Source organism: Xiphias gladius, chromosome 14 (assembly GCF_016859285.1).
Source record: "Xiphias gladius isolate SHS-SW01 ecotype Sanya breed wild chromosome 14, ASM1685928v1, whole genome shotgun sequence".
Lineage (NCBI taxonomy): Eukaryota > Metazoa > Chordata > Actinopteri > Istiophoriformes > Xiphiidae > Xiphias > Xiphias gladius.
Genome location: NC_053413.1, coordinates 795,908 through 822,025, shown reverse-complemented (window position 1 = coordinate 822,025; position 26,118 = coordinate 795,908). Strand labels below are relative to the sequence as shown.

The 26,118-nt window shown below is 40.2% G+C and overlaps 1 protein-coding gene across 1 annotated transcript in view; it reads left to right on the top strand.

Annotated features, from left to right (window-relative positions):
* dlgap1a (discs, large (Drosophila) homolog-associated protein 1a) overlaps positions 1-26,118 on the top strand; it is a 152,630-nt gene that overhangs the window by 30,139 nt on the left and 96,373 nt on the right. Inside the window, exon 2 of the mRNA XM_040144422.1 lies at positions 17,143-18,671. Within this exon, the coding sequence (XP_040000356.1) occupies positions 17,259-18,671 (1,413 nt within the window). The 5' untranslated portion in view covers positions 17,143-17,258. The remainder of the gene's footprint in view (positions 1-17,142; positions 18,672-26,118) is intronic.

The window sequence follows — 26,118 nt, the reverse complement described above, 5'->3', positions numbered from 1 at the left end:
CATATATATAACATAAACATAACTCATATTTAGTAATGTACAACACTATTGTGTGGGTATGTGATTGTAGGACAATATAGCAACACTAAAGCTACATTAGTGTTTTTATCACCAGGGGGCGGAAGAACCACAGAAGAAACACCTCTGAAATTTTCCTTATCACTTATTAATTCCTTCCTTCCTTTTCCAATATTTGCTCTGCTTTACCCTCTGGTTGGGTCTCCACCAACACCTGAGAAAAATATCAGGGTCTTTAGCTGCTAAATGCTCCACTATGTTCTCCAGTCAGCTGCCATCTTTGTGTATTTGCTTGGTTGGCGCTGGGCAGGTAGTGAACAGTGGGTTTATCAGTGCTTTCTTACAGAACTTTTTCACTGTTTCAATAAGCAGGCAGCTGCGTGCTGATGCAGGAATCAAGCTTGATGAGAACAAAGTTTGTAGGCTGCAAAACCAAAACAGTGACCCGAAGGAGGCTAAAAAGCTCCATCGGGCTAATGGGAATTGTGGAGTTAGGTGATTATTTTTAAGGGTTTCATTCTACACAAAATCCAGATGTGCATCTTAAGGTTTTGCTTAAGGATATCCTCAGTCAAGACTCACTACGTTTTCAAGTTTTACGTTGTAAAGTTGTCCTCCCTGTTGTCCCTGAGGTCCATCCATTTGTGACGAGAATAACTGATGAGAGATGAGTGCAGATTGTACTCCTTTATACACTGCAATTACGACAGACTGCTGCGCACTTGAAGGAACCTTAAAGCACTGCTCTAGCCATGTAATCGATGAATGTGGGTGATGCCATCGCAAATGATGTAGCTAGTTGGATCATTTTTGTGCAGTCCACCCTTTATCCACTGTAGCTGCGACTTACCGGAAAACTGTAACACCTCCAGACTGTAGTTCTAAATGGTATCAGGGATCTTCCAGCTCTGGATCAATATTTATCAAACCTCTTAAAATTAGACTTAATAAGAATGCTCTGAAGAGCCAACTGAGAAATTAAAATTTTTTGCTGAGTGTAGCAATAAGACACATTTATTAAGCTACTTACTTCTACTGACAGGGAAAGGTTGGTGTGGAATGTAAAAGAAACTCTCAAGTGATCACATGTTTATTCATATGTATAAACAAGGCAAGAAAAGAAAATCAGAGACAAGGATTTACCCTTACATTTTACTTAGTGATAATTTATTCTGCCAAAACATATATTATTTGCAAACAAAATCAATTCCAGCTTTCTTCTTGTTGTTTGCACACCTGATAAATGCAAATAAAGAAGAACAAGTGGTGTAACATCCTATCAAATGTTAATATCAAACACAAATACTTGGATAAAACTACCTGATTCAGAATTATTCATGTTGTTTCAGATAACGTATTATTAATCATGTCCAATGACATTTTGTGCAATTACTCCAAAACGTGTCAGAAGATGCTTGCTCACCTCTGCAGTCATCTAGGATCTAATCTGAGCAGATTTAAGAGACCACTGCAGTATTTTTAAGTAAGTAAAATATTATTCAGTAAGTAAATAAACTGAATAACTAACTTTTATTCTTAGGTTTGTGAGTAGGAGTAAACCTGAAATATTTTTACTTTCACTTAAGTTCAAAACTTTACTTTTAGTAGTTTGCTAAATACAAGCACTGGCTTCTTAGTTGCATTCACTGTAAGAGCTGTATAGAAAGGGCTAAGACAATGCAGCCAGGCTAACAGTGTACCTTTGCCGAAGCTGTCCTGGTGGAATTATCACACCATGGAAGTTGCAAATTAGTTGTATAGAAATATAATTTCTAAGCGACAGGGTCTATGGCCAGACTGGAATGTCTGATTTGTGAAATCCAGTAAATTTAATACAGCACCTGAGAAATTGAGGTATATGATTGATTGATTTATTGATTGATTGATTAATTAACTATAACTCTGAACCTGTGAATTTAAATGGATGGCTATGTTAGTGTAAACCCAACCCTACAGACAACCCCTTTTTTCTTTGCACATAGTCATTTGATTGATTTTTGATACCCAGAATTCTGATGTGGTTAGTGAGGCTATAAGAAAATGTTGTAGCCTTCTCACTAAAAATAGCACAGAACAAATTCAATATAACCACTTTCCTGTGAAAGACATAAAATTAGTACTTCACTTGATTGGATATTGAGGTTAATTCATTGTGTATGGAAGGAAATGCCCATTGGGCTATATTAAATGAGTATCCTGTCTGCCTCCGGTGCTGGTATCCACCCTCAGAGGATGACTCAAAGGCTTTTTGTTCACCAGCTTCCATGTAGCCCAAAATAACTTGATCTCAGCCCTATCTTCATTTCTCCCTCCTCCTACACACACAGAAAGCAGTATTACACACATTCAGGGTGCACGTAAGGGTGTTCCAGGACTGGGCTCAATGGCCAATCACAACCAAGTTTCAGCCCTCACCCTCAGGTTTAGGTAAAGTTAACTTGAATAAATCTAACCTCAGCACAGGGCAGATGTTGCCAAACCTGCATGGATTGGGGAATAATGTTTGCCACACAAATTTATTCGTGTCTGATTATGTAACTGGTGGGCTATTTTCTTCGGTTATTGTCAGACTGACGATGACAATTGCACACCCAGTCTGCTCAGTCCGAGAAACAGGGAAGATGCAGTGGTGGAGTAGAGGACGAGCTGCAACACAAGTTTATAACCTGCTCAAAGTTACTACTTCTTCATCCTGTCATGCTGGACTGAGGGCAGACTGGACGTGACAGTGTCTCACTATCGCCTCTTGAGCTATGAGAGTTACGAGATAGGACAGGACGGGGCTAGCTTGTTAGCATGCTAACTTCAGTTGATATCTCTGGAACACAATACAAAGACATCTTTGACACAACATCAGCACTGTTATTTCTTCACGTTCTGTTGATAATCTTAGTTAATTCTTGAATGTTTTAAACTGAAATGTTTCCATATTGCCCCTTTAAGTGTCAGTTGTATAATTAGCTAATACCAAGAGCAGAGGATGATGTGGTCTTGCTCTTCCTGAAGTATTTTGATTCTAGGAAAGCATATTGGGAACTCTCTGTGTAACTGATAAGTAAGCTTACATTCAGTTAGGAAACAAAACAAAATCATGCCAACGATGATCAGATTTCGATGACACCAGTTGACACTCTAGTCCTGTTCTGATTTGTGGCTTTGGTTGTCTTCTTTCTGCAGCTCTTTCTGTTTTTTTTTTGTTTTTTTTCATGACATGATCCCTCACCAGCTTCCCACCCACGAACAGTTGTGCTGCCAGAATTGAACGTGGATTTCAATGGGCAACACTATTATAAGTGCTTTTGATTGGCATTTATGTTTGGCTTTTTTTTTTTTTTTTTTTTTTTTAAATAAGTCATAGAAGCCACTTTACTTGAACTACAGTGGGTCTCTTAATAACATTTTCTGTGAGTCAAGTATCACTCTCATGTTTGTGTGTTCAGTACAGAGCTGGAGTCTCTGGATGCGCAAGGAAACAGCTAGCCTGGCTTTGTCCATTGTTCAGTAATACACCTAAGCACCTCTAAAGATGAGTGATTAACATGATGTACCTTGTTTGGTTAATCTGGAATTAAAAAAAAAAAAGGTTTGTTAAATGGGAATTTATGTGCTGAAATTATTTTTTGAGGAACATCAGTTTATCCATCTGCCTAGTACTTCTGTGCAGAGTCTCTGGCTATACAGCAGGTTGCCAGATATGGTCCGTGAGCATGGGTTTTGGTTTTGGTCTCTGCACCGGTACAATGGTGTCAGACTTGACTGCCTAACTGTGAAAACAAGATTTTACGAGGCTGCACACAGTCACTGCACCTGGCTTTTAACTCCCCATAAAACCACAAACAGTCATTTTTACTTTTCTGCTTGTGCACAGATTAAACAAACAGGATACAAGGTGTTAGTATGTGTACCCCCTGCTTCCAGTCGTTATGCTAAACTAGGCTAACCATGTCCCAACTCCAGCTCTGTAGTCAGATGAGATTGATATCCATCTTCTCATCGTTCTCTCAGACAGAAAACATAAACATTTCTCAACTTGTTGAACTATCTCTTTAAAGCTGTTAAATTTTATGACTGGAACTGGAACCATTTCCATTTCATCCAAATATGGTTCTTTTGCTCAATTTCTTTTCCACTTCCGTACAAACTGCAACATAAATTAGCAAGGCAAACTTTTCTGATGGATGTCATTTCTGTTCTGATCTTCAATGATCACAAAAATCCATGCTCTTGCCGGATGTAGGGTATTGCCAAGCAACACAAATTGAATCGTAATCTCCCCGTTGTTCAATGTGTTGTCCTCCGTATTTAATCAGATGTTCAGTATGGGGTTCTTTCTAACTGTCAAGACTAAAAAAACCATCATCATACATGGCGATGAAAATAATTAATGTGTTGGGTGTGTTGAATTGGTTAAAGATCAACAAATTGTTGTTTTGTCATCTTGGTTTATATTGTCCTGTTTTGATTAGTGTAATTGTAAACTGGGTTTGGTTGGCTTTGGTTTGGTCAGAGAAAATAAACAATTTGAAGATGTCACCTTGGACATTAGGAAACTATGAGAAGACGTTTAGGCCAAAATTGAATATCAAAATACAGTTTTGAATTGAAAGAACCTAAACAGTATTTATAGAGAGATATAGAAAATACAGGCCAGGGGCTTAAAGTTTTTCTACTTCACCAGACTTATGAGATGAGTAGTGTAAATTAAGCACCATTACTTTCTCCTCTTTTAATGTGTCTTTAGTTTTGAAAATACCCCTGGACTGAACATTGGATGCCTGCTTTATGGATAATTATGGGTAGGAAGTCCCGAATTACGATGCCTCACTGGAAAGACATTGTACTCGCAAGTCTAAAAACTTAACTGAATCAAGAGACGAAGTGATCCACTTCAAATGATGTGTTAGTGAAGGCAGACATTACTATACAAGAACCCAAATAAGAGAAGCTTAGATAAGCAGCTTTTTTTTTCTTTTGAAAAAAAGGCCTGAACAATACTTTATGAGTTATTCTGAATGGAAATATTTACACTACTTCTGGGGGACTGAAAGAAAAGGTAACCTTTTGTTATTGGTTTCCCCCCAAACTTTAATGGCGCTGGTTACCAACTGAACACAGTAGCAAAGTACATCTGAAACAATCTCCTGCAAGAGTGGGGATGTGAAGGGTTACAACACTATCAACTAATTTGCTGATCATTTTTTCAGTTAATTATTTGGTCTAAAAAAATGTGAAAAATGTGAAAAATGCCCAGCAGTTCCCCATGAGAAGCCGTCTAGGCCAAAATTACTAAACTTCACATGCACATACAGTACATACAACGATCGATGTATATACTAGTACTAAGCACTTGTACATACATGCATACTGCATAAGTATGTATTTACACTACTGGTTATCTCATAAGTCTGGTTAAGTAGACATATCTAAAGCCCCTGGCCTGTATTTTTTATATCTCTGTATAAGTACTGTTTATGCTCTTTCAGTTGTCTGACAGCAGAAAAACAGTAATATATACATTAAGATAAGTACTTGGACACTGGAACAATTTTTGTAATTTTGCCTCTGTACACCACCACAACAGGTTTGAAACGAAGCCATCAAGATGTGATTGAAGTGTAGACTTTCAGCCTTAAATCAAGAGACTTGCAAAAATATCTCATTATAATTATAAATATAAGGATTATTTTTAATACTTGGATGAAAATCCTTTGCACTCAATCACTGCCTGAAGTCTGGAACCAATGGACATCACCAAATGTTCTCCCTTGAGATGCTTTGCCAGGCATTTATTACAGTCCCCTTCAGTAGGTGCTTGGTTGTTGGTCTTTCTCCCCTCAGTTTTGTCTTCAGTAAGTGAAAAGCATGCTCAGTTGGGTTGAGTTCTGGTGACTGACTTGGCCATTGAGGAATGTTCCAGTTCTTTGCCTTGAGAAGCACTGTCCTATCGGTTTTTCAGCATTTGGCTGAATCTGACCACCATGACAAATCCACCATGTTTGACAGACGATGCAGTATGCTTATCCAAAGCATACCGCATCGACCGTCCTTTCCTTCTCCATAGTCTTCTCTTCCCATCATTCTGGTACAAGTTAATCTTGGTTTCATCTGTCCAAAGATCTTGTTCCAGAACTGGGCAGGTTTTTTTAGGTGTTTTCTGGCAAAGTCTAGTCTTGTCTTTTTGTTGTTGAGTCTTACCATTAAGTTGCACCTTGTTTTAAACCCTCTGTATTTTTTTTCATTTAGGCGTCTAGACTTTGACAATGATACTCCTACCTCCTTGAAAGTGTTCTTGACCAGGCTAGATGTTGTGAAGGGTTTTTCTTCACCATGAGCACCCTTCACCTTTACTGTAAGTAGGGTGTTCTTTTCCTTATGGGCTTCATTTCGACGCCTATAAACAAACTTATGCACTGCATTCCTAAAAGGCTCTACTTTGGTTTCATATGTCCATAGAATATTATCGCAGAAAGACTGTGGCTTATCTATGGAAGTTATCAGTGGAAGAACATTAGTCTTCCCTTTTTCTGTCTTTCTTTCAATAGTGGTGTCCTCCTGGTCCTTTGTCCATGGAGCCCCACTTGGTTTAGTGTGTGGCATATATTACGGGCTGAAACCACCACTTCAGGTTGCTCTAGGTCAGCTTGAAGCTTTTTAAAATATCTTGCGCAGTGTTTTTTCCACAGTCCGCATCAACTTCCGCAAACTTCTCTCATTGAGTTTCTTCTTAGCACCACGTCCTGGAAGCGTCTTAACAGTTTCATGACTGTGAAACTTCTTGATAACATTATGAACTGTTGAAACAGTGGTTTCAAGATCTTTGCTGATTGCATTGCAGTGTTTGGAATTGTTCTCCTTATTGATGATAGCATTTCTGATGCTTTCAGACAGCTCTCATGTCTTAACCATTGTGAAAAAGGGACTGGATCTAATCAGCCTCTTTTTATGTAGTAAAACCATCATTCATTGGGTCATTCAGGTCAGGTGAACACACATATATAATCATTACCCATAGGACCACTACAAAAATATATATATCACTTATTCAGATCAAATATAAAATTGCTCCCCAAAAAGTTATTGACCCCCAGACACATTTAATAGTAGTTTTGTTTTTGAAATCATTCTAAAACCTACCTATTATCAAAAAATCCTGTGGTTGGCCTGTTTACCTTTCAAACAAGCCGCACTAGAGTCACGACACCAAGACCCTCGTTTTTCGATGGTCTCAGTCCAGCTGTTTGGTCAGCAACGGGGTTCAAGTGACAGCTTTCATGTTTTTTATCTTTAAATTATACAAGATGTCTAACCGTATACTGTATTCTACAGTATTCTGATTTGGAGAAGACATATTCCAAACTCACAACTAACGACATAATATTATACTGTATATGTTTAAACACACTGATAGACAATATCAGTTGTTTATTTTGCTGCACATCATCAGTAATGATTTAATTTTGAAAGACATCTTTTCAAAGAAGGAACCACAACCCACAAATTGTATGTGATATCTGGATATCTGTTAGATTTATGATGATGGAACTGCAGAGGGAGAGTGGGGCTTCACTGTTCTCTTCTGTGTGGGTGTGAGTGACTGGCTTATTCCAGTTCACGGACAGTTACTGTAGCTTGTTAGTAGTCCTTCTACCAGTGGGGCTGTCAGGTTGTGTTAAGCAGTTGTGTCATGGGGCAAGTAGGACAGAGGAAACTGTCACACACACACACACACACACACACACACACACACACACACACACACACACACACACACACACACAAACACACACACACAGAGCCATATATGCAGCATAGACACCAACACCGTAGCCCCGCATGGCTGTTCATCTGTAATAAAACTGCCTTGTGAGCAGTCTGATCCCTGGAGCCTTTTCCCATAGTCTCCTGAGATGTGAACTCCCTGTTATATAAGGTTAGAGAGAGGTGACTTCTTAAAGTACTGTTACCTGCACTAATAAATTCAGGCTGAATGGATGTGTGCTTGCTTAGTATACTGAGTAGAATGAAAAAGACAGACCTTCAACTGGGAAAAAGACTTCCACTTTTAATCCCTGCCATTCCTTTGTTGTCTGAATTTATGTCGAAATTTTGTTTTTTTAACTTTTCTGGATTGATATCTAGAAATAACCCCACAGTTAATTACTTTAAAAAGATCATACTGTTCTTCTTAAATTAATTAATTCTATCATTAGTGGTCTTTCCACCTCTTTTCCTGAACCCGATGTTGAGCAGTCCGAAAAATTTCTCTCATTTTGTCGATAAGGTGGAGAATATCACGTCTCAAATCCAGCCTGATCCTTGCATTCTTTCTATTCCCAAAGTTAATTCTACCCCTTTTACCCAGTTTCAACCCATTACAATTTCATTGTTAGAGAGTACCGTCTCTCACATGAACTCCCCCTCCTGCATCCTAGACATCATCCCCACAAAACTGCTCAAGGAGGTATTTTCCACTGTTACTCCTGTTATTTTACACATTTTTAACAATTCTGTGACCTTTGGTTCCTTTCCAGACAACTAACTACAGACCAATCTCCAAACTCTCTTTTTTATCTGGTTTCCGGGGAAACTAATTTCATCTCAAATGATGTCTTTTATGAACAACAATAGTTTTTTTAACAGTTACCAGTGTGGTTAGGGCACTTCATAGTATGGAGACAGCACTTGTTAAGGTTACTAATGACCTATTGCTAACTACAGACAGAGGTGACTGCTTAATTTTAGTTCTTTTAGATTTCAGTACTGCCTTTGACACAGTTGATCATTGCATCCTTCCTCATCTCTTAGAGACTTGGGTAGGAATGAAGGATACGGCTCTTAGCTTATTACATTCATACCTTTCCAATAGAACTTTTTCTGTCACCCTGGCTAGCTCCACTTCCACCACTTCTCAGCTGAGATGTGGTATCCCTCAGGGCTCTGTTCTTGGCCCTCTTATGTTTTTCATATACATGTTCCCTCTTGACCAGTTTATTCAAAGTCACGATGTACTTCATCATTTTTTTTGCAGACAACACTCAGTTATACATGCGTTTAAAACCTACTGATCCTAGCAGCCTAGCTAATCTCACAACCTGCCTCACTGATATTAAATTCTGGATGTCCCAAAATTTCTTTAACTTTGACAATGATAAGTCTGAGGTCATTCGGTTCAGTCTAACCTAATCCCGTCAGCTCTATTGGTGCTAATCTCGGCGGTCTGTCAAATAATATTAAGCAGGCGGCTAGAAATTTAGGGGTAATATTTAATGCTAACATCTGTTAGTCAAAAATGTTGTTCAGTCTTCTTTTTCCATCTCAAGATAATTTCTAAAATTAGGTCATTTTTTATCAACTAATGACTTACAGAATGTTGTTCATGCTTTTATCTCTTCTCGACTCGATTACTGCACTTTACTCAGGGTATCAGCCAGGGCTGCCTATGCTGTTAGTACAAAATGCTGCCGTTCAACTCATTACTGGGACAATGAGACATGGCCACATTAATCCTGTGGTTACCTCCCCACATTGGCTCCCCATTAGATTTAAAATAAATGCAAAATTTTTACTGCTCAATTTTAAAGCCTTAAATGCCCTAGCACTTAAATACTTCTCTTATTTATTGACCTTGTATGTGCCCTCCCGATCATTGAGATTCGTTGATGGAGCCCTGCTTGTTTCTCCCAGGTTACAGTTTATGACAAAGAATAACTGGGCTTTCACTATTCGAGCCCCCAAACTATGGAACTCTCTTCCTACTGAACTCAGACACACCAAGTCTTTAGCTTCTGTTAAATCTCTTCTTAAAGTTCATCTCTTTTTTTTAAATTCTTTTGGAAATGTTTTTATTTATACTGTTTTATTCCTGTTTATTTGATGATATTCATTTTATTGTTTTTACTTCCTCTGTGCTCATGTTTGTTTTTGCCTTTGACGGGTTATATTTCCTTTGTGAAAGAACTTTGTAATATTGTTAAGGAAAGTCCTATAATAATATTAATAATAACATTATTATTATTATTATTATTATTATTATTATTATTATTGTTGTTGTTGTTGTTGTTGTTGTTGTTGTTGTTGTTGTTATTATTAGTATTATTGTTATTATTATTGTTGTTATTATTGTTATTATTATTATTTGGACGAAACTGCTTCATTGGCCGGTCCCTTAATCACCCTAACGTGTTTTAAATTTGGTCCAGTGATTTAGAGGATTGTTGTTGCTCCAAGCGACGGCTTGTTCTCGGTTACCAGCTTGAGCCACTCAGAGCCTTGTAATGTGTGTGCCTTGTAAGTATGGTCACATTACACTTTTGCCCCATGAATGTTTGCTCCATCTTCCATTCAGCTCAAACAACAAACAAGCATGCGTTTCCTGTTCCATCTCCAGTCAGCTCCAGCAGACTTGCAGTTCAGAGTTCACCTTTATTCAGTTTTTACTATGTGGATGTGCATAGTTGACAAATAGAAACACTGGTGCTCTACAGTATGTTAGAAAAAATGAAGAAGTCATTATTCTGGTGTGTGTGATCACCCTGTTTAGTACAACATTACACTAGACATTCTGCAGACATTCTGCAGCGTTGTTCTTGTAGGCTGTTTAAGGTCTGATGGCTGTGCTGAATATATATTTATAATCTATGAAGGCAGCATGACGTCACAGTAATTTTTTGCTTTCATTGTGAGCAGGACTATAGATTATGACATTATTAAGTAGGGGTGGGCAATATCGGAAAACTTCTTTTTGATCCGAAGAATCCAAAGAATACTTTTTATTATTAAAAGCGGCTTATGTACTTTCATGTAGGGGAGGCAGTGTATCATGATTAATGATGTATATGCATCATGAATAGTGTAAATATTAATACATACATAAGGTATATTTTTTTCAATTCCATTAAAATAATGAATTTAGATATAAATTTTCAGTGGTCTGAATATGTTATTTGAATGTCTGAATATAGTCTATATTTAATCAGTCTGGTCAAGTAACAGCTCATGTCGACCGATTACAGTTTGAAAATGTAACAGAAACCAATACTGAAGATCACATTTGACTAAAATATTAATTTCACTAACATAACTGGATATTCCTTGCCTCTCTGAAAAGAGTGCCAGGGTTCTCTGTCTCTGTATAAGGGACAGTCTGAGGCATTCCCTTCCTCCTCCCTTCTTTTCCGTTCCAGCTCCTTCTGTTTTTTCCTCCTCATGACTTTTTAAAATGTCTAAATTGGTGTTGCCACAGTAGAGAAAAGCCTTCTTACATACATCACAGTTCGAAATGTTTTCATACAGCTATAAAATACCTCCACACCATGCTCCTCTTTCAGCCATCACTGCATTCATGTGTCAGTCAGGGTGCGCACCATGTTTGAGTGCACACGACAAGACAAAAGCAGTGGAGTAGCAAAGAGTGCAGGCACTTATATGTGTTCAAGACAATGGAGCATTGTTTGCACAGACAGTTCTACTCCTTGATGAAGCGGGTGCAACGTAGAGGAGAGAAACTGAAACTGGTATCGATCCTATTGACGCTAGAATCGATCTTCAAAAACGAGACATGGTATCTGTAGTATTGAAATTTTGGGATTGAACCACCCGCCCCTAGTATTAAGATGCCCCAGAGTCGCACAGATCAGAACATCATTGACAAAGTAGCAATCAACACTTTCATCATTGTACTCATTCGTTGCTCATGACATTGAATTCTTTGTAAAAAAATTCAGTATGCTCACTACCTCATTCTTAAGTGAATTTATCTTGCAGTATAGCAGGCTAGTATAAACACCTAGTCAGTCGAGCTATTTTATCAAAATCCAACAACTGCCTGGTTCTCAAATAGACCAGGCTGTTGCAATAACTCCTATTTTCTACCTGAAAAAAACAACAAAAAACATAACAAAACAGTATTTCCAAGTTGCACTGATTATAAAACTGTGTCCATTCCAAAAGCCAGTCGTAGCCTACCAGCTTCTACCACGTATTATTTGGAACCACTGTGCATTTTTCTGTTGGTAACATAATGTATCACAACAAGATTAGGTCAAAACCTAGTGTATGGCTGGACTGCCCTTAATCTGTTTGCTTTTCTCCTACTGTCTGTGCTCACATAGACATGTTTTTCTGTTCTTGTCAGACAAATGAACAAGTATGAATAACGATATAATAATATTTACTTGTAAAATTATCACTCAGAGAGAAAGTTAGAAACTCATTCATGTAAGTGTCAGCTGTTATGTCTGCAGTTGAATAAGACGCATAGAGAGGTGTGCCCGCAGAGGGAAAGTCTGACCTTGTGCACAAGGGGCAATACTGGCGACCCTCTTCTACGGAAAGTAGCTAAGGTTTGTCCAAAATGTCGCTAGATTTGTTGCAAGGTGACTTTTTGAAGAAAAGTCACAAAAATGTCAGAAAGGTCTGTAAATTTAAATCTACCGACAAAGGCGCTAACTTGGCAACACCGCCAGTAAATGTACCCCTGATGACGCAATAGAAACCATTTGCGCCATCTCATTTTGAAAGCGCAACAACCAATGGGGAAACATCAACACTTGGCCAGCCGACCAGTAATGTAACTTTGTCACTCATTCATTCACTCACTCAGTCACTCGCTCAACAGTCAAGGACATTTGCGATTATAGGGCTGGCCCCGCTGTTGTGGTTCAGCCATAAAAAAGGCAGCTTTGGGGTTACCACTGTGTGTCAATACCCAAACCTCTCTGTGTGGAGTTTGCATTTGCTCCATTTGTCTGTGTGGGCTTACTTTGGGTGTTATAGTTTCCTTCTACAGCCCAAACACATGCAGGCCAGGTGAACAGGAACCTCTACGCTAGTAGGTGTGACTGTGAGTGTGAATATGTGATATGTTATAGACTGGCAATCTGTTTACGCTCTTACAGCCTCTCACCCAATGTATTTTGGAATAGGTTCTAGTCCCTCCAGTCCTACACAGGATAAGAGGCTATATGGTTAGATGGAATGATAGAAGGGTGAATGAAAGTGAAATCAAAAATGCAGCTGCAAGCGTCATTTTGCGGGTTCTGACCTTTTTGAGCTCAACAAAAAGAATCAGCTCAATCGCCCAAAATTAAAGCCGTGAGCAGCAACGAGCGGGTTTCAGGCTTGACAAAGCCGAATCATTTCAGCTAGTTTAATTCAATTTAAATAAGGAGTGAGACCAATCACACAGTTGTTTCATCATCACAATGTATGCATAAAAAAAAATTCTAAGTTCAACAAAGTGTCCATGTATTAAATAACATCTTATCTTGGTTACCACATAGTAAATGCATTGGGGAACTCATTGATGAAAAGAATCTACTTCATTGCTGTTAATCAATATTTTCCTGCAAAAAGAATTAGCAAAAGTAAATACTTTGACTGGAGTTAATGAAAGGCTTATGAAAACAGAAAAAGGGTAATGCAATGGAGGGTGCTATTATGATCCTAAGCCATTTTTTTCAAATATCTACTGATCGCAACTTATCATCCACGCTATATTTTGCCAACCCTCTATTATTATTTTTCAATTTGGACGCAGATGTTTGGAAATGTGCTTCTAACAGTCGTAGAAGCACCTTTGGACTGCATCATTTCCCTTTAGACCTTCATATGAGAGAGAGAGAGAGAGAGAGAGAGAGAGAGAGAGAGAGAGATTTTTGATTTTTTAAAAAACATTTATTAAACCCATATAATCACCCAAAGACCAGAAAGAAAAATATCAAAACAAAGAGAAGCAAAAAACTGTCGCCAAAAAAAACATTTTCTCTCAGAAATTAACAATCAGCTCTCCCTCCCCTCCGACAGAACATAAGACCCCTCCCACAGCCCAAATGTGCCTGAAGTCCTGCACGTTGTCCATCATTATATAATAAGCGTGTTCCACTCTCAGCCAGGCCTTCAACAGTCCCTGCAGAACCGGCACAGGTTCCACGTTGCCAGTGTTCTGGACCCGGTTCCTGCGCGTCATCCAGATGGCCAGCTTGGCAGAACCAGATAAAAAGTTCACCAGTGTATGTGCCGTCTTCTTTTTAGCACTGTACCTGGGGCCAAAAATGAACAACTCAAAAGAAAATTTCTCCCCGATACCCTGAAACCACCTTTTTAAGAGCTCGAACAGCGTCACCAGCCGAGGACACTGAACAAACAAATGCTCCAGGGTCTCCGCCTGAGAGCAGAAGACACACTCCTCCCCCAGCTCAGGGTCCAGGTGCGCTCTGTATCTGTTCATAGCTATCGCCCCGTGTACAACCCTCCACTGGAGGTCTGCTGTCCGCTTTTCAATGGGCAGCTTGTATAGGGCCCGCCAGCTGCCTTTCGGGGAAGCGCCTGGACCAAAAAACTCAGTCCACCTCGACTCCCTCATCCCCGCCACAGAGCGCAGGTTCAGAACCTTCACGCAGATTTGATAGGCTGCTTTTTTCCCTACAGCCTGGAACTGGTCCAGGTGTGGGGTTGTGAACGTCAGCAGCTGTCCTCCTCCTTCCTGCCACTCTCCCACAGCTGGGGTGACGGACAGAGAGGGGAAGCTGTACTCACAGCCTTCGCTCCATTGTTTGCACAGGTCTCTGTTTTCTGCGAATGCTCTCAGGTTTTGTGGCAGGGCAGCACAGACCTCCTTCACCACTCTGTAAATCAGCCTGGTAGAGGTGATGTTGCTCCTCCTTCCCAGGTCGTCCACCGATGTTGCCGTCACCTTCATCAGATGTCCTAGTTTGGTGCAGCCGGCCTCCCTGAGACCGGCTCGCAAGCTGGCAGACTGCAACGTCTGGGTCTGTATAAAGTTGTTGAAAAACAACGGTTCTTCAAACAACCACATACCCGGAGTTTCATTTGTACGATGTGTGATCTTAAAGATCTGCCACGCCTGTAGGACAGAGCAGTAAAAAGGTGTCAATCAAGTTAGGTCCACCGTTTCCGGTTGGAGGAGGAAAAGCTCTGTGTCGTAGCCCAGTCGACCGGCTCTCCTCAGCAGCAGACGAGCTGTGTCGAACCAGCTTGGGCCACAGTTGTACAGCAGCCTTTGCGCGGTCTGGAGTCTAAATTAGGCCATTTTGGACTGGATGTTGATCAATCCCTGCCCCCCTTCAGCCACAGGCAGATGTAAGGCTGCTGCTCTGACCCAGTGGTAACCAGACCGGAAGAAACACCCACTGCTTCAAATATTATGATTATCATCTATTATTATATTTAGTTTTTTTAGTATAATTATTCACCCTATTATTATAATCTTTAGCTTTATTATTAGTCTCATTATTGTTACACATCCTTATGTTATATCTGTACTGCGCTGTGTTCTAACGCCCCCCCCCCCCCCCAGACTTTCATAGTTTTAACTTTTTTGGCTGTTAATTAGAACACCACCATCAGGCCGATTGGAATCATATTTGTGGTGGTGCCAAGTTTCATGTCTCTTACAAGTTCCAGCTCATGGCAAATTGAGCAACAGCGTAAGATGGCAGATATTGATAAATAGACCATGCCCACATTCATCAATGAATATGATACTTTGGATCTTAGTTAATACTTGCATGTGCACAAAAATGGGCGAAATTCTGTCCACAAGGTTTTGAGGTACACATTTTTGTATTTGTGGCGCCTTCTTTGCTTTGGGCTCAAAATGCTTTATTAGGTCTACTCCAGAACATGGCTTGAAGATATTAACTAATATTTATGATGACTGCACAAATCGTTAATGAGTTATAGCAAGTTTCCCCCATAAGCTCCGTGACTGGCAATGTTTTTTCATTGATGGCGGCCATGTTTTTGGACCGATCTTTGCCCATTTATAGTAGAATTGTGTATCTCAGTCCTGAAATGCTATGTCCCAAATTTGGTGTTGATACAGTAAAAATCCAAAAAGTAGGTGTTATTTTACTGTTTTTCACATTATGCAAATTAGCAAAAAAAACATCATGGTGGACTTTTATGGTTCAAGAGACTTTTTTGTAGAGCACATTGAGCTGGACTTATATGTCATATTTCAAGTCAATAAGGCATTTTTGGGCCTTAATTACAGTGCTGCCATCTGGCCAACTGGGCTAATGTTTATTGGGAAACATTTGCACATTGTTATTGGGCCAAGTTTCATGTCTCTTACAAGTTCCAGCTCATGGCAAATTGAGCAACAGCGTAAGATGGCAGATATTGATAAATAGACCATGCCCACATTCATCAATGAATATGATACTTTGGATCTTAGTTAATACTTGCATGTGCACAAAAATGGGCGAAATTCTGTCCACAAGGTTTTGAGGTACACATTTTTGTATTTGTGGCGCCTTCTTTGCTTTGGGCTCAAAATGCTTTATTAGGTCTACTCCCGAACATGGCTTGAAGATATTAACTAATATTTATGATGACTGCACAAATCGTTAATGAGTTATAGCAAGTTTCCCCCATAAGCTCCGTGACTGGCAATGTTTTTTCATTGATGGCGGCCATGTTTTTGGACCGATCTTTGCCCATTTATAGTAGAATTGTGTATCTCAGTCCTGAAATGCTATGTCCCAAATTTGGTGTTGATACAGTAAAAATCCAAAAAGTAGGTGTTATTTTACTGTTTTTCACATTATGCAAATTAGCAAAAAAAACATCATGGTGGACTTTTATGGTTCAAGAGACTTTTTTGTAGAGCACATTGAGCTGGACTTATATGTCATATTTCAAGTCAATAAGGCATTTTTGGGCCTTAATTACAGTGCTGCCATCTGGCCAACTGGGCTAATGTTTATTGGGAAACATTTGCACATTGTTATTGGGCCAAGTTTCATGTTTCTTGCTCATTCTAGCTCACTGCAATTTCAGCTGTGACAAATAATAATAATAATAATAATAATAATAATAATAACTAAAAAATGCGCTCAGTAGAGGGCAGACCTCCACCAGGCCAATGTCAAACAACATACACCAGACTTCAGAGGAAAAAAAAATCAAATTCCTAGTAAATGATTCGAATCTGGCCCAAAATGTAATGGGTTCTTCCCTGGCTCATAATTTAATTAAACCCAGTGGGTTGTGTCCTGATACACTTGATCCTAGGTCATGTATCAATTGTTTGTTTGTGTTGGACTTGTTACCTTGCATTAACTGCTTGTCTTGTCGCTCCTCTCTCTTTCTGTCTTCCAGAGTCTACAGCTCTCTTCTCAGGGACAGTCTTCTGCAGCCCTTCGCTGATTACAGACCTGCCTGACATCTTTCATCCATATCATTTCTCTTTCCATCCACCCATCCTTCCCCCTGTCATGAAAGGCCTGTCCAATAGTCGGAGTCACCATCACGTGGTCTCCTATGAACCATCATATGATGCCATGGGTCACCATATTGACCGCAAGCCATATTTGATCAGTCAGATGGACATGCCTGTGCACATCCCCATGCCGCATCCAGCTGAGCTGCCCTACTACAATGCTCAGCGTACCTCGTACCCCTCTGACAGCAACAGCATCGTCCCATATGGAACCTTCCCAAGGAGGTGCCACTCCACCTCCTCATCTCACCATCCTGAGGTAAAGGATGAGTGTATGGCCATGGTACCATATGTAGGAGGAGGGGGGGGAGGGGGAGGAGGAGCTGGAGGAAGCTATGGAGGTAAAACGCCCACCAGGGTACCAGCAAACTTTGCGGACCCGTTTGAGCGTCAGCTGTCATTTTCAAGAGATGGCTACCATACACTGCAGTACAAACGAGGAGTGCTGGCCCACAGTGGGGGGATGGGGGCCAACAACAACAATGACAGCCCAGGGAGAATTCGCCACCTCGTCCACTCAGTCCAGAAACTCTTCACCAAGTCACATTCATTGGAGGGCCCACACCACACACAGTCCTCCAAGGGGGGCAATAATGGGAGTGTTAATGGTGGTGGTGGTGGTGGAGGAGGTGGTGGTGGTGGTTCAAGGGCCAGCCCAGAAGGTGAAACTCCAACAGTGGGAGTGCGCCACCGGAAGCGCAGCAAAAGCCGTGAGCGCTGTCGATCAGCGGAGCCCAAGCATCGAAGCCACCACCACCACCACCACCAGCTCCATGGCTCAGCATCTGCTCCGGGCTCCGGATATTGGAGCTCAGATGACAACCTGGAACGGGAGCTGTGTCTCTACCACCCTCACCACCACCAACCTCCACCTTCACCCTCACCCTCCATTTCCCCCTCGCCCATCGCCATGACAATGGGCCGGTATCCTGGCAACAACCCTGACAAGTTCCCCCAGACCCCTCTCCCCAGTCTCTCCTCCTCGCAGTCCCAGCAGTATTTCATGATGGACCCTTACGGCACACTCAACGATCACACACACATCCACACACACCATGGCCACACACACCACCATTCTGCACTCAAAGCCTCCAGGAGCAACAACGATGTGAAGTATGCAGCATCGTCGGCATGTGTGCCAGTTAGTGGTAGCAGCAATAACAGCGGTGGTGGTATCGGTGGAGGAAGTGGCCCCTTGCTGCCACTGGGTCTTGTGGACGGGCCCCTTGTGAAGAAAGGGGCATGGTCGTCGAGCCTAACGGTGAGCAGGGCCCGAGAGGTCTACACCAACAACAGCAGCCACAACCAGCTACGAGCCAGCGCAGGATCCGGTAACCTAAACCTAGATAGAGCTCTAGTCAAATCTAAGGGCAGTCAGCAGCAGGAGCGCTCTTGCCATTTCTTACAGGTAAATAATTCCTCCCTGACTCCCATCCAAAACCAATTGATTCACTCTTCTCCCCTCTGTTGATTCGCTTTTCTCTAAGACTTTCTCTCCTCACCAATGTTTCCTCTAACTCAGTGGTGCCCTGTCCTGACTTTTTCTCTCTGACTTCACTGAAGGAGTTCAGTTTCAGTTAGAGAGGGCCTAAGTGTTGAATGGGACCAATTATTGGATTGGACATTCAAAAGTTTACTAAGGAGAAAGCCACGAATTCCAGGACATGCAAAGCTGCTGTCTTGGCACATTCAGTTAATTATTGAGTCACAAAAGTCATTAAGCACTAGCAGGAATTACCTGTCAGAGTTTTAGATATCCAGATGCCAAAATTATTTCAAGGCACTGGATATATCTCCTTAAAAATTCCCAGAATGATCTGTTATTTACAGTAAGAATTATCGCCATCTGTTGCCACAATTTATGAGAAAGATTCTCATTGTTACACCTTGCTAGTGTTTCTAAAAACTCATGTTATGTCCCCACTGCGCGAATAATGTACTGAACATAGTATTCATAGCAAACATGGTTTGGAAATAAATTATGTATATTCCTAGGGGCTGACAAAGTGCAAGCTTGAAAAGTTTTTGCTGTTTCACTACTCCATCTCCAGTTCTTTGGTTTATTTCAGGAGAAAAACAGACATCTGATGAAGGAGCCTGCTGGTGTCTTCGTATGGAGGCTGCAGATGTCACTATAATTTCTTGCTCTCAAATTATTTTGTGCAGTCCAACCAGAAACAAACTCCCCTCTACTGTGACTCACTATATACTGAACTACAGAGTGATTTGAAACGCAGCCTTAAATTTTGCATTAGCTAAAGCTGTGTTCAACCTGCCAAGACAGTGTCAAAATTTCAAAGGGCCTGTTGGAGCTGTATTGACGCCCTTTAAAGTCAGTGAGCAGATTGAGCAAAAGTCTGCTCGCTTTACAAGTATTTCATTATACAAGTATTCTGGAGCTTTTCATGGAAGCTGAACCTCCAGAGTACTTTAACAATGTTGGCATTGGGATACACAATACCTTTTAATCTAGAGATAACACTCATCAAATTATGCTAAGATCTAAAAGCAGATGGTACTAATCTAACATTTGGTCGAATCTATTGAAGCCCTAAGTAGAAGACAAAATACACTGGGCAAAGAAACCAGATCAAGTTTTTTATTCTATCATTAAAAGATTGGTATAGTTAGCTTATAGTGAGATGAAAGAGCCAGCTGTCAATATGAATAAAAGCAGAAAACAATAAAGTTAGTCATTACAAGACGATAAATCTGCACCGTGTATCCTGCAGTGTGGCCACTGAGTCTACAAGACCTTTTTCCAGAGTGCATAATCTTGTGGCTCCAATGTCATCAAAACCTAACAGTATTGTCTTTTGCTCATAGTTGTACAGGAGGCTAATTGTCTAATTTAAAAAGGGTTGCAGGGGTAGGGGCTATAATCACTGCTACTTAGGGCAGGGGCATCCCCGATTTTATACATTTTTCATGCTTTTCTATATCAGCAATTTTAGTAAATGTAGCTTTACATGGCAAGTATGTCAGGGATCAGTGGATCTGCATGCCCATTTGGTGGGCTGTTCTGAGTCAAAGTCCAGAGTCTTTTCTAACTCAGCCTTTTCATTGCTTTAGTGTTTGGTTGCAATGACAACTGCAGATTTACATGGCTGGAAACCGTGACTGGATATCACTGGCTAAGGCTGGGGACACACTAGAGCTGGTAATATGAGGGCTTTATGTATGATTCAATTTTAACCACATTCATGAACTTATAGAGAGCTTTAAGCCATTTAGATATAATTTAAAAATTAAAATAATATATTTTTACTATCTGCTGGGTCCCATCAATCCCTCTCTGTGCACAGGATCACAGACCACCATTCCTTGGTTTTGGAAATGTTTCATTAAATTTATTGGTAACACTTTAGAATAGTGTACACAAAAATGTGAGAAGTTACTGATGAACAAGTGAGGAAAGAATCAGGAACAACCCGATAATTAATTTATCCCTTAATGAGAAGTTCCTGAATAACTAAGAATTGAGGACCACATAGTAGATAATGAGTTACTAGAGAACAGACTGGGAGATACTATATTAATTAATCATTAGGTATTGAATAGTTCATAATTATCTGTGAAACGGAGTAATGACCACTTTCCTCATAAGTCATTCCTGATTAACTCTGAACCAACTGCTGAGGCACAAACTAGTAACGACTCATTCATTAGTAATTACTTAATCATTAGTTACTCTCTCTGCTCCTCTAAGTGGTGACACGTCATTCTAGTAGTTACTGAGTTGTTCCTCGTTACTTCATCATTATGAGCAAAATGGTCAGAGATGATCACTCCTGCAGACTTCGGCTCCTTTTGTCGCTTTCTATTGAGCCGCTGACATGCCACTCATAACCTCGAGCCAGTAGGACTTGTCGTCAATTTGCAAATGCCCATTATTCACAGTTCATTCAGAAAGTATTCAGACTCCTTCACTTTTTTTACATTTTGTTATGTTGCAGCCTTATGTTAAAAGTTTTTTAGTTCATTTTTCCCCTCATTGTTCTACACTCAGTACTCCATAACAACGAGGTGAAAACACACTTAGACCTTTTAATCACTTAGTTGAAGCACCTTTGGCAGTGATTACAGCCTCAAGTCTTCTTGAGTTTGATGCGACAACCTTTGCACACCAGGAGGGGCTCAGGAGGTAGAGCGGGGCAGCTACTAACTAGAAGGTTGGTGGTTCGATCCCCAGCTTCTCCAGTCTGCATGTGGAAGTGTCCTTGGGCAACATACTGAACCCCAAATTGTCTCCAATGTATCATCGGTGTGTGAATGTGTGTGTGTGTGTTTGTATAGAAAAGCGCTTTATGAATGTGTGTGAATGGGTGAATGTGGCAGTAGTGTGAAGTGCTTTGAATGGTCAATAAGACCAGAATAGCACTATATAAGTGCAGTCCATTTACCATATGGGGATTTTCTGCCGATTCTACTCTGCAGATCCTCTCAAGCTCTATCAGGTTGGATGAGGTCCGGAAGGGTCTGGAGAGCCACTTTCAGGTCTCTCCAGAGATGTTCGATTGGGTTCAAGTCAGGGCTCTGGCTTGGCCACTCAAGGACATTCACAGAATTGTCCCTCAGCCACTCCTGCATTGTCTTGGCTGTGTGCTTGGGGTCATTGTTTTGTTGGAAGGTAAACCTTCAGCCCAGTCTGATATTCTGAGAGCTCTGAACCAGGTTTTCATTAAGATTATCTCTGAACTTTGCTTCGTTCAGCTTTCTCTCAACCTTGACCAGTCTCCCTGTCCCTGCCACTGAAAAACACCCCCACAGAATGATGCTGCCACCACCAGGGGCAGGTGATTAGCGGCGCCTGGTCTCCTCCAGACATGATGCTTAAAATTGAGGCCAAACAGTTCAGTCTTGGTTTCATCAGACCAGAGAATCTTGTTTCTCACAGTCTGAGAGTCCTATAGATGCTTTTTCTGCAAACTCCAAGTGGCTTTCATGTGTCCATCACTGAGGAGAGGCACCTGTCTGGCCACTCTGCCATAAAACCCACGTCAGTAGAGTGTTGCAGTGATGGTTGTCCTTTTGGAAGTTTCTTCGATCTCCACACAGGATCTCTAAAGCTCAGCCAGAGTGACCATTGGGTTCTTGGTCACCTCTCTTACCAAGTCCCTTCTCCCCCAGTTGCTCAGTTTGGCTGGGCAGCCAGCTCTAAGAAGAATCCTGCTTGTTTCAAACTTCTTGAAGTATTATGAAGGCCACTGTGCTCTTGTGAACCTTCAATGCAGTGGAAATTTTTTTTTAGCCTTCCCCAGATCTGTGCTTCAACACAATCCTGTCTCTGAGCTCTGCAAGCAGTTCCTTCAACCTCATGGCCTAGTTTTAGCTCTTATATCTTTTGTCAGCTGTGAGACCTTATGTAGACAGGTGTGTGCCTTTCCAAATCATGTCCAATCAATTGAATTTACCACATGTGGAATCCAGTCAAGGCGCAGAAACATCTTAAAGATGACCTAGAGAAATGGGAACCACCTCAGCTAAATTTCAAGTGTCAGGGCAAAGGGTCTGAATAATTATGTCAGTGTGATATTTCAGTTTTTCCTTTTTTTAAAGTTCTGTTTTCGTTTTGTCATTATGGGGTACTGGATGTAGATTGATGAGGGAAAAATGAAGTGATTAAATGATTTTAACATTAAGCTGCAACATAAAAAAAAGTGAAAAAAAGTGAAGGCGTTTGAATATTTTCTGAATGCAATGTAAATTATTCAGTTTGTTTAGATAGTTTAATTTGATTTGAAATGATGTATTGCAGATAGTAGAGTCCTGTTTGAAATTGTTTGCAACCTTGAATTTAAAATACAAAATTTAGAATACCTTTAGAAATAAATGCAAATTAACCATCTTTTATGAGTAAGATTACAGTAAAACGTGGTGGCTCTATCATGCTGTGGGGCTGCTTTTCTGGTCCTTTACTGGAGGCATTGAATGTATCAGAGGAATGATGCAATCTGAAGATTACCAAGGTATTTTAGAGCAAAATGTGTTACCCAGTGTCAGAAAACTAGTTTTGAGGTTAAGGTCTTGGGTCTTTCAGCAGCTTAACGACCCAAAGCACACAACCAGCAGCACAAAAGAATGGCTGAAAAGGAAAAGATGGAGCAATGAGTCCTGACCTAAATCCTGTTGAAAAGCTTTGGAGAGAGCTGAAATCTACCATTGCAAAAAGGACTCCTCCAAACTTAAAAGAGCTTCAACACATCAACGGATGAGTGGCAGCAACTACCAGCCAACAGGTGCAAAGGTTCTCCAACCAAATCTTAGTGAAGGCTGCCAATAATTGTGTCTGGGGTACATTTTGTGTTTGTATTATTTCACTATTATGCAATTTTTTTTTTTTTCTGTTCAGTAACTGAACATTTTATTAAATATTCTGATAATACAAAATTGATTAATTTGCACATATTTTCAAAGATATTCTAAATTCTGTACTTCAAACTAAGGGGTGCCAATAATTTCAACTGGGACTGTATATTAATTAGCATTAGGGCTGCAGCTAACATTTACTTTCATTATCAATTAATGTGCTGTTTTTTTTTAATTAATTGTTTGAAACATAAAATGTTAGAACTTACTGAAAAATTGCCAATCATAATTTCCTAAAACTCAAGGTGATGTCATGAAATTGCTTGTTTTTCCTACCGGTCCAAAACACAAAGATGTTCAGTTTACAATCACATAAGCTAAGCATGAAAAGCTGGAAGCAAGGGATGTTTGGCATTTTTGCTCAAAAAAAAATTACTGTGAAGTTTTATCAGCTATGAAAATAGTTGCTGATTATCCATTTTGTTAAAGGACTAATCAATGAATCAAGTAATCATTTCATCTCTAATTAGCATATTGTTGGATGACATTGGTTAAAAAATGCTATGTGCTTTATGTGAGTAATTACTTGTTTTTTGTTAAAAGAGTAATCGAAACTAAAACTGTGTGGATCCTCACGTCTACTTGTGAAAATCAGGTCGTGAAATTTACCTTCTTTATCGGCTGGTATTTGGTGATGTTACTCTCTGTAGTAGATGATGATGTCACCTGGCAGATTTTTGACTCGCACTATTTTATCAACTGCCAACGTGCATGGAGAAAGTAAGGGGAACTTGAAAATGGAAATTTCATGTAAGGCTTCACATGCAGTAGATTTGAGTTTGTTCTTCTGCTTTATTACACCACTTATTTTTTCACACTAGCTGAATTATCAATCAGTTGTAGCTGGCATTAATAGTAGTTGATCATTTTTGCTTTTTAAATAGCCCCGGAGCTAGTTTGCTGGCTAATATTTTCACTGGACCTCCATTATGGAGACAGATCTGGAGATTTGTGACACTTCAGGGCTTAGTGAACCTGGCACAAGGAAAGTTGGCAGAAGAGAATTATCCTTGCTCTTTTTTTAAACTGTTTTTAACTGTGACTTGTTATTTGAGTGTTCACCACAATTAAAGCTATTGAGGGTTTTTATTATTTTTTGTGTCCTTGGTTTTATTCCGATTCCTTTAATGTTGAGTATATAGGATTAGATATAGGATCTGTCAGTAACTATCCCCACTGAAGACGAAGATGATACTAATAACAATAATGAGAAATTTTAAACGGATCGCAAAATATACTTAGAAAAGTTTACTTTGAAAAAACAGATATTAAGAATATCCATGTAGAGAAAGTCTTATAACAACAAACCAAAGAAAAAAAAACAGACCGAAAACTGGGAAATCTAACATCTGTTGGATAAAAGAAGGTACTGAAGTGACCCTCTGCTATTGGCTGGTCTGCAGTGCCATCTACCACACTCTTAGCACCTGGAACTAGGGGTGAGTGCTATGGATGAAATCTGTCATATTATATGTCATTTAGATTGTGACAGTGATATATTGGATAACATAATGGAGTAAATCTTCTGGAAGTTTAAGTGAGAAACTGTTTATAAATTTGGGTAAATCTAGTGCAATAAATACCTGACAAATGAAAGAATTTCATCACATTGATGGAAAAATCCTGCTAATCCAAAATTGTCATAATGCAGTCATGCTCAGAGAGAGATTTGGAACATTGCCTGCAATGGTCTAACATAGTCAAACACTTCAAATTTGGGTAAATCTAGTGCAATAAATACCTGACAAATGAAAGAATTTCATCACATTGATGGAAAAATCCTGCTAATCCAATATTGTCATAATGCAGTCATGCTCAGAGAGAGATTTGGAACATTGCCTGCAATGGTCTAACATAGTCAAACACTTCAAAGGAATAGAGACCGTAATAGCAACAATATAGCAAACTCTCTAGTGCTTGACGAATTTTATTCATCTCACTGGATATATCAACATAATGGCTTCCCCCGCCACCAAAGACCAGTAAAGACAAGATAACCAGTTTATTATTTGGTTTCAACAGCAGTCATGAGGTTTCACACAGATTTAGGTCTGGGGCTTGACTACTAAATAATAGGACCTAAAACTGGACTGGTGTTAAACAGTGAAATAATGCAATGAGTAAAATCTCCAAGCATCGAAGAATGGATATCTAAGCAGGGCTGTAGGGCTGTACTCCATCCTCATCTAATTTTCATAGATTAATTGTGCAGTATGTATCAAGGGTCAGGTTGTAGTGTATCCACTGCCTTAGAGGGAACATTGCTCCCTATCACCAGTTTATTACTCTGATCTCCGAAGAACCCCACTGCCACCTCCTCCCTCTTCTCCACAACTCCACCCCTCCTGCCTTTTCTTCACTCACCCAACTGACCCCCTCTTCTTAGCAACCCAACCTCCTGCCACCAACCAACCCACCTCCACCTCCTTTACTTCCTCTTGGTTTGGAGAGCCTTCCTCTTCCTTCTCCTCTTCCTCCTCTGTCCT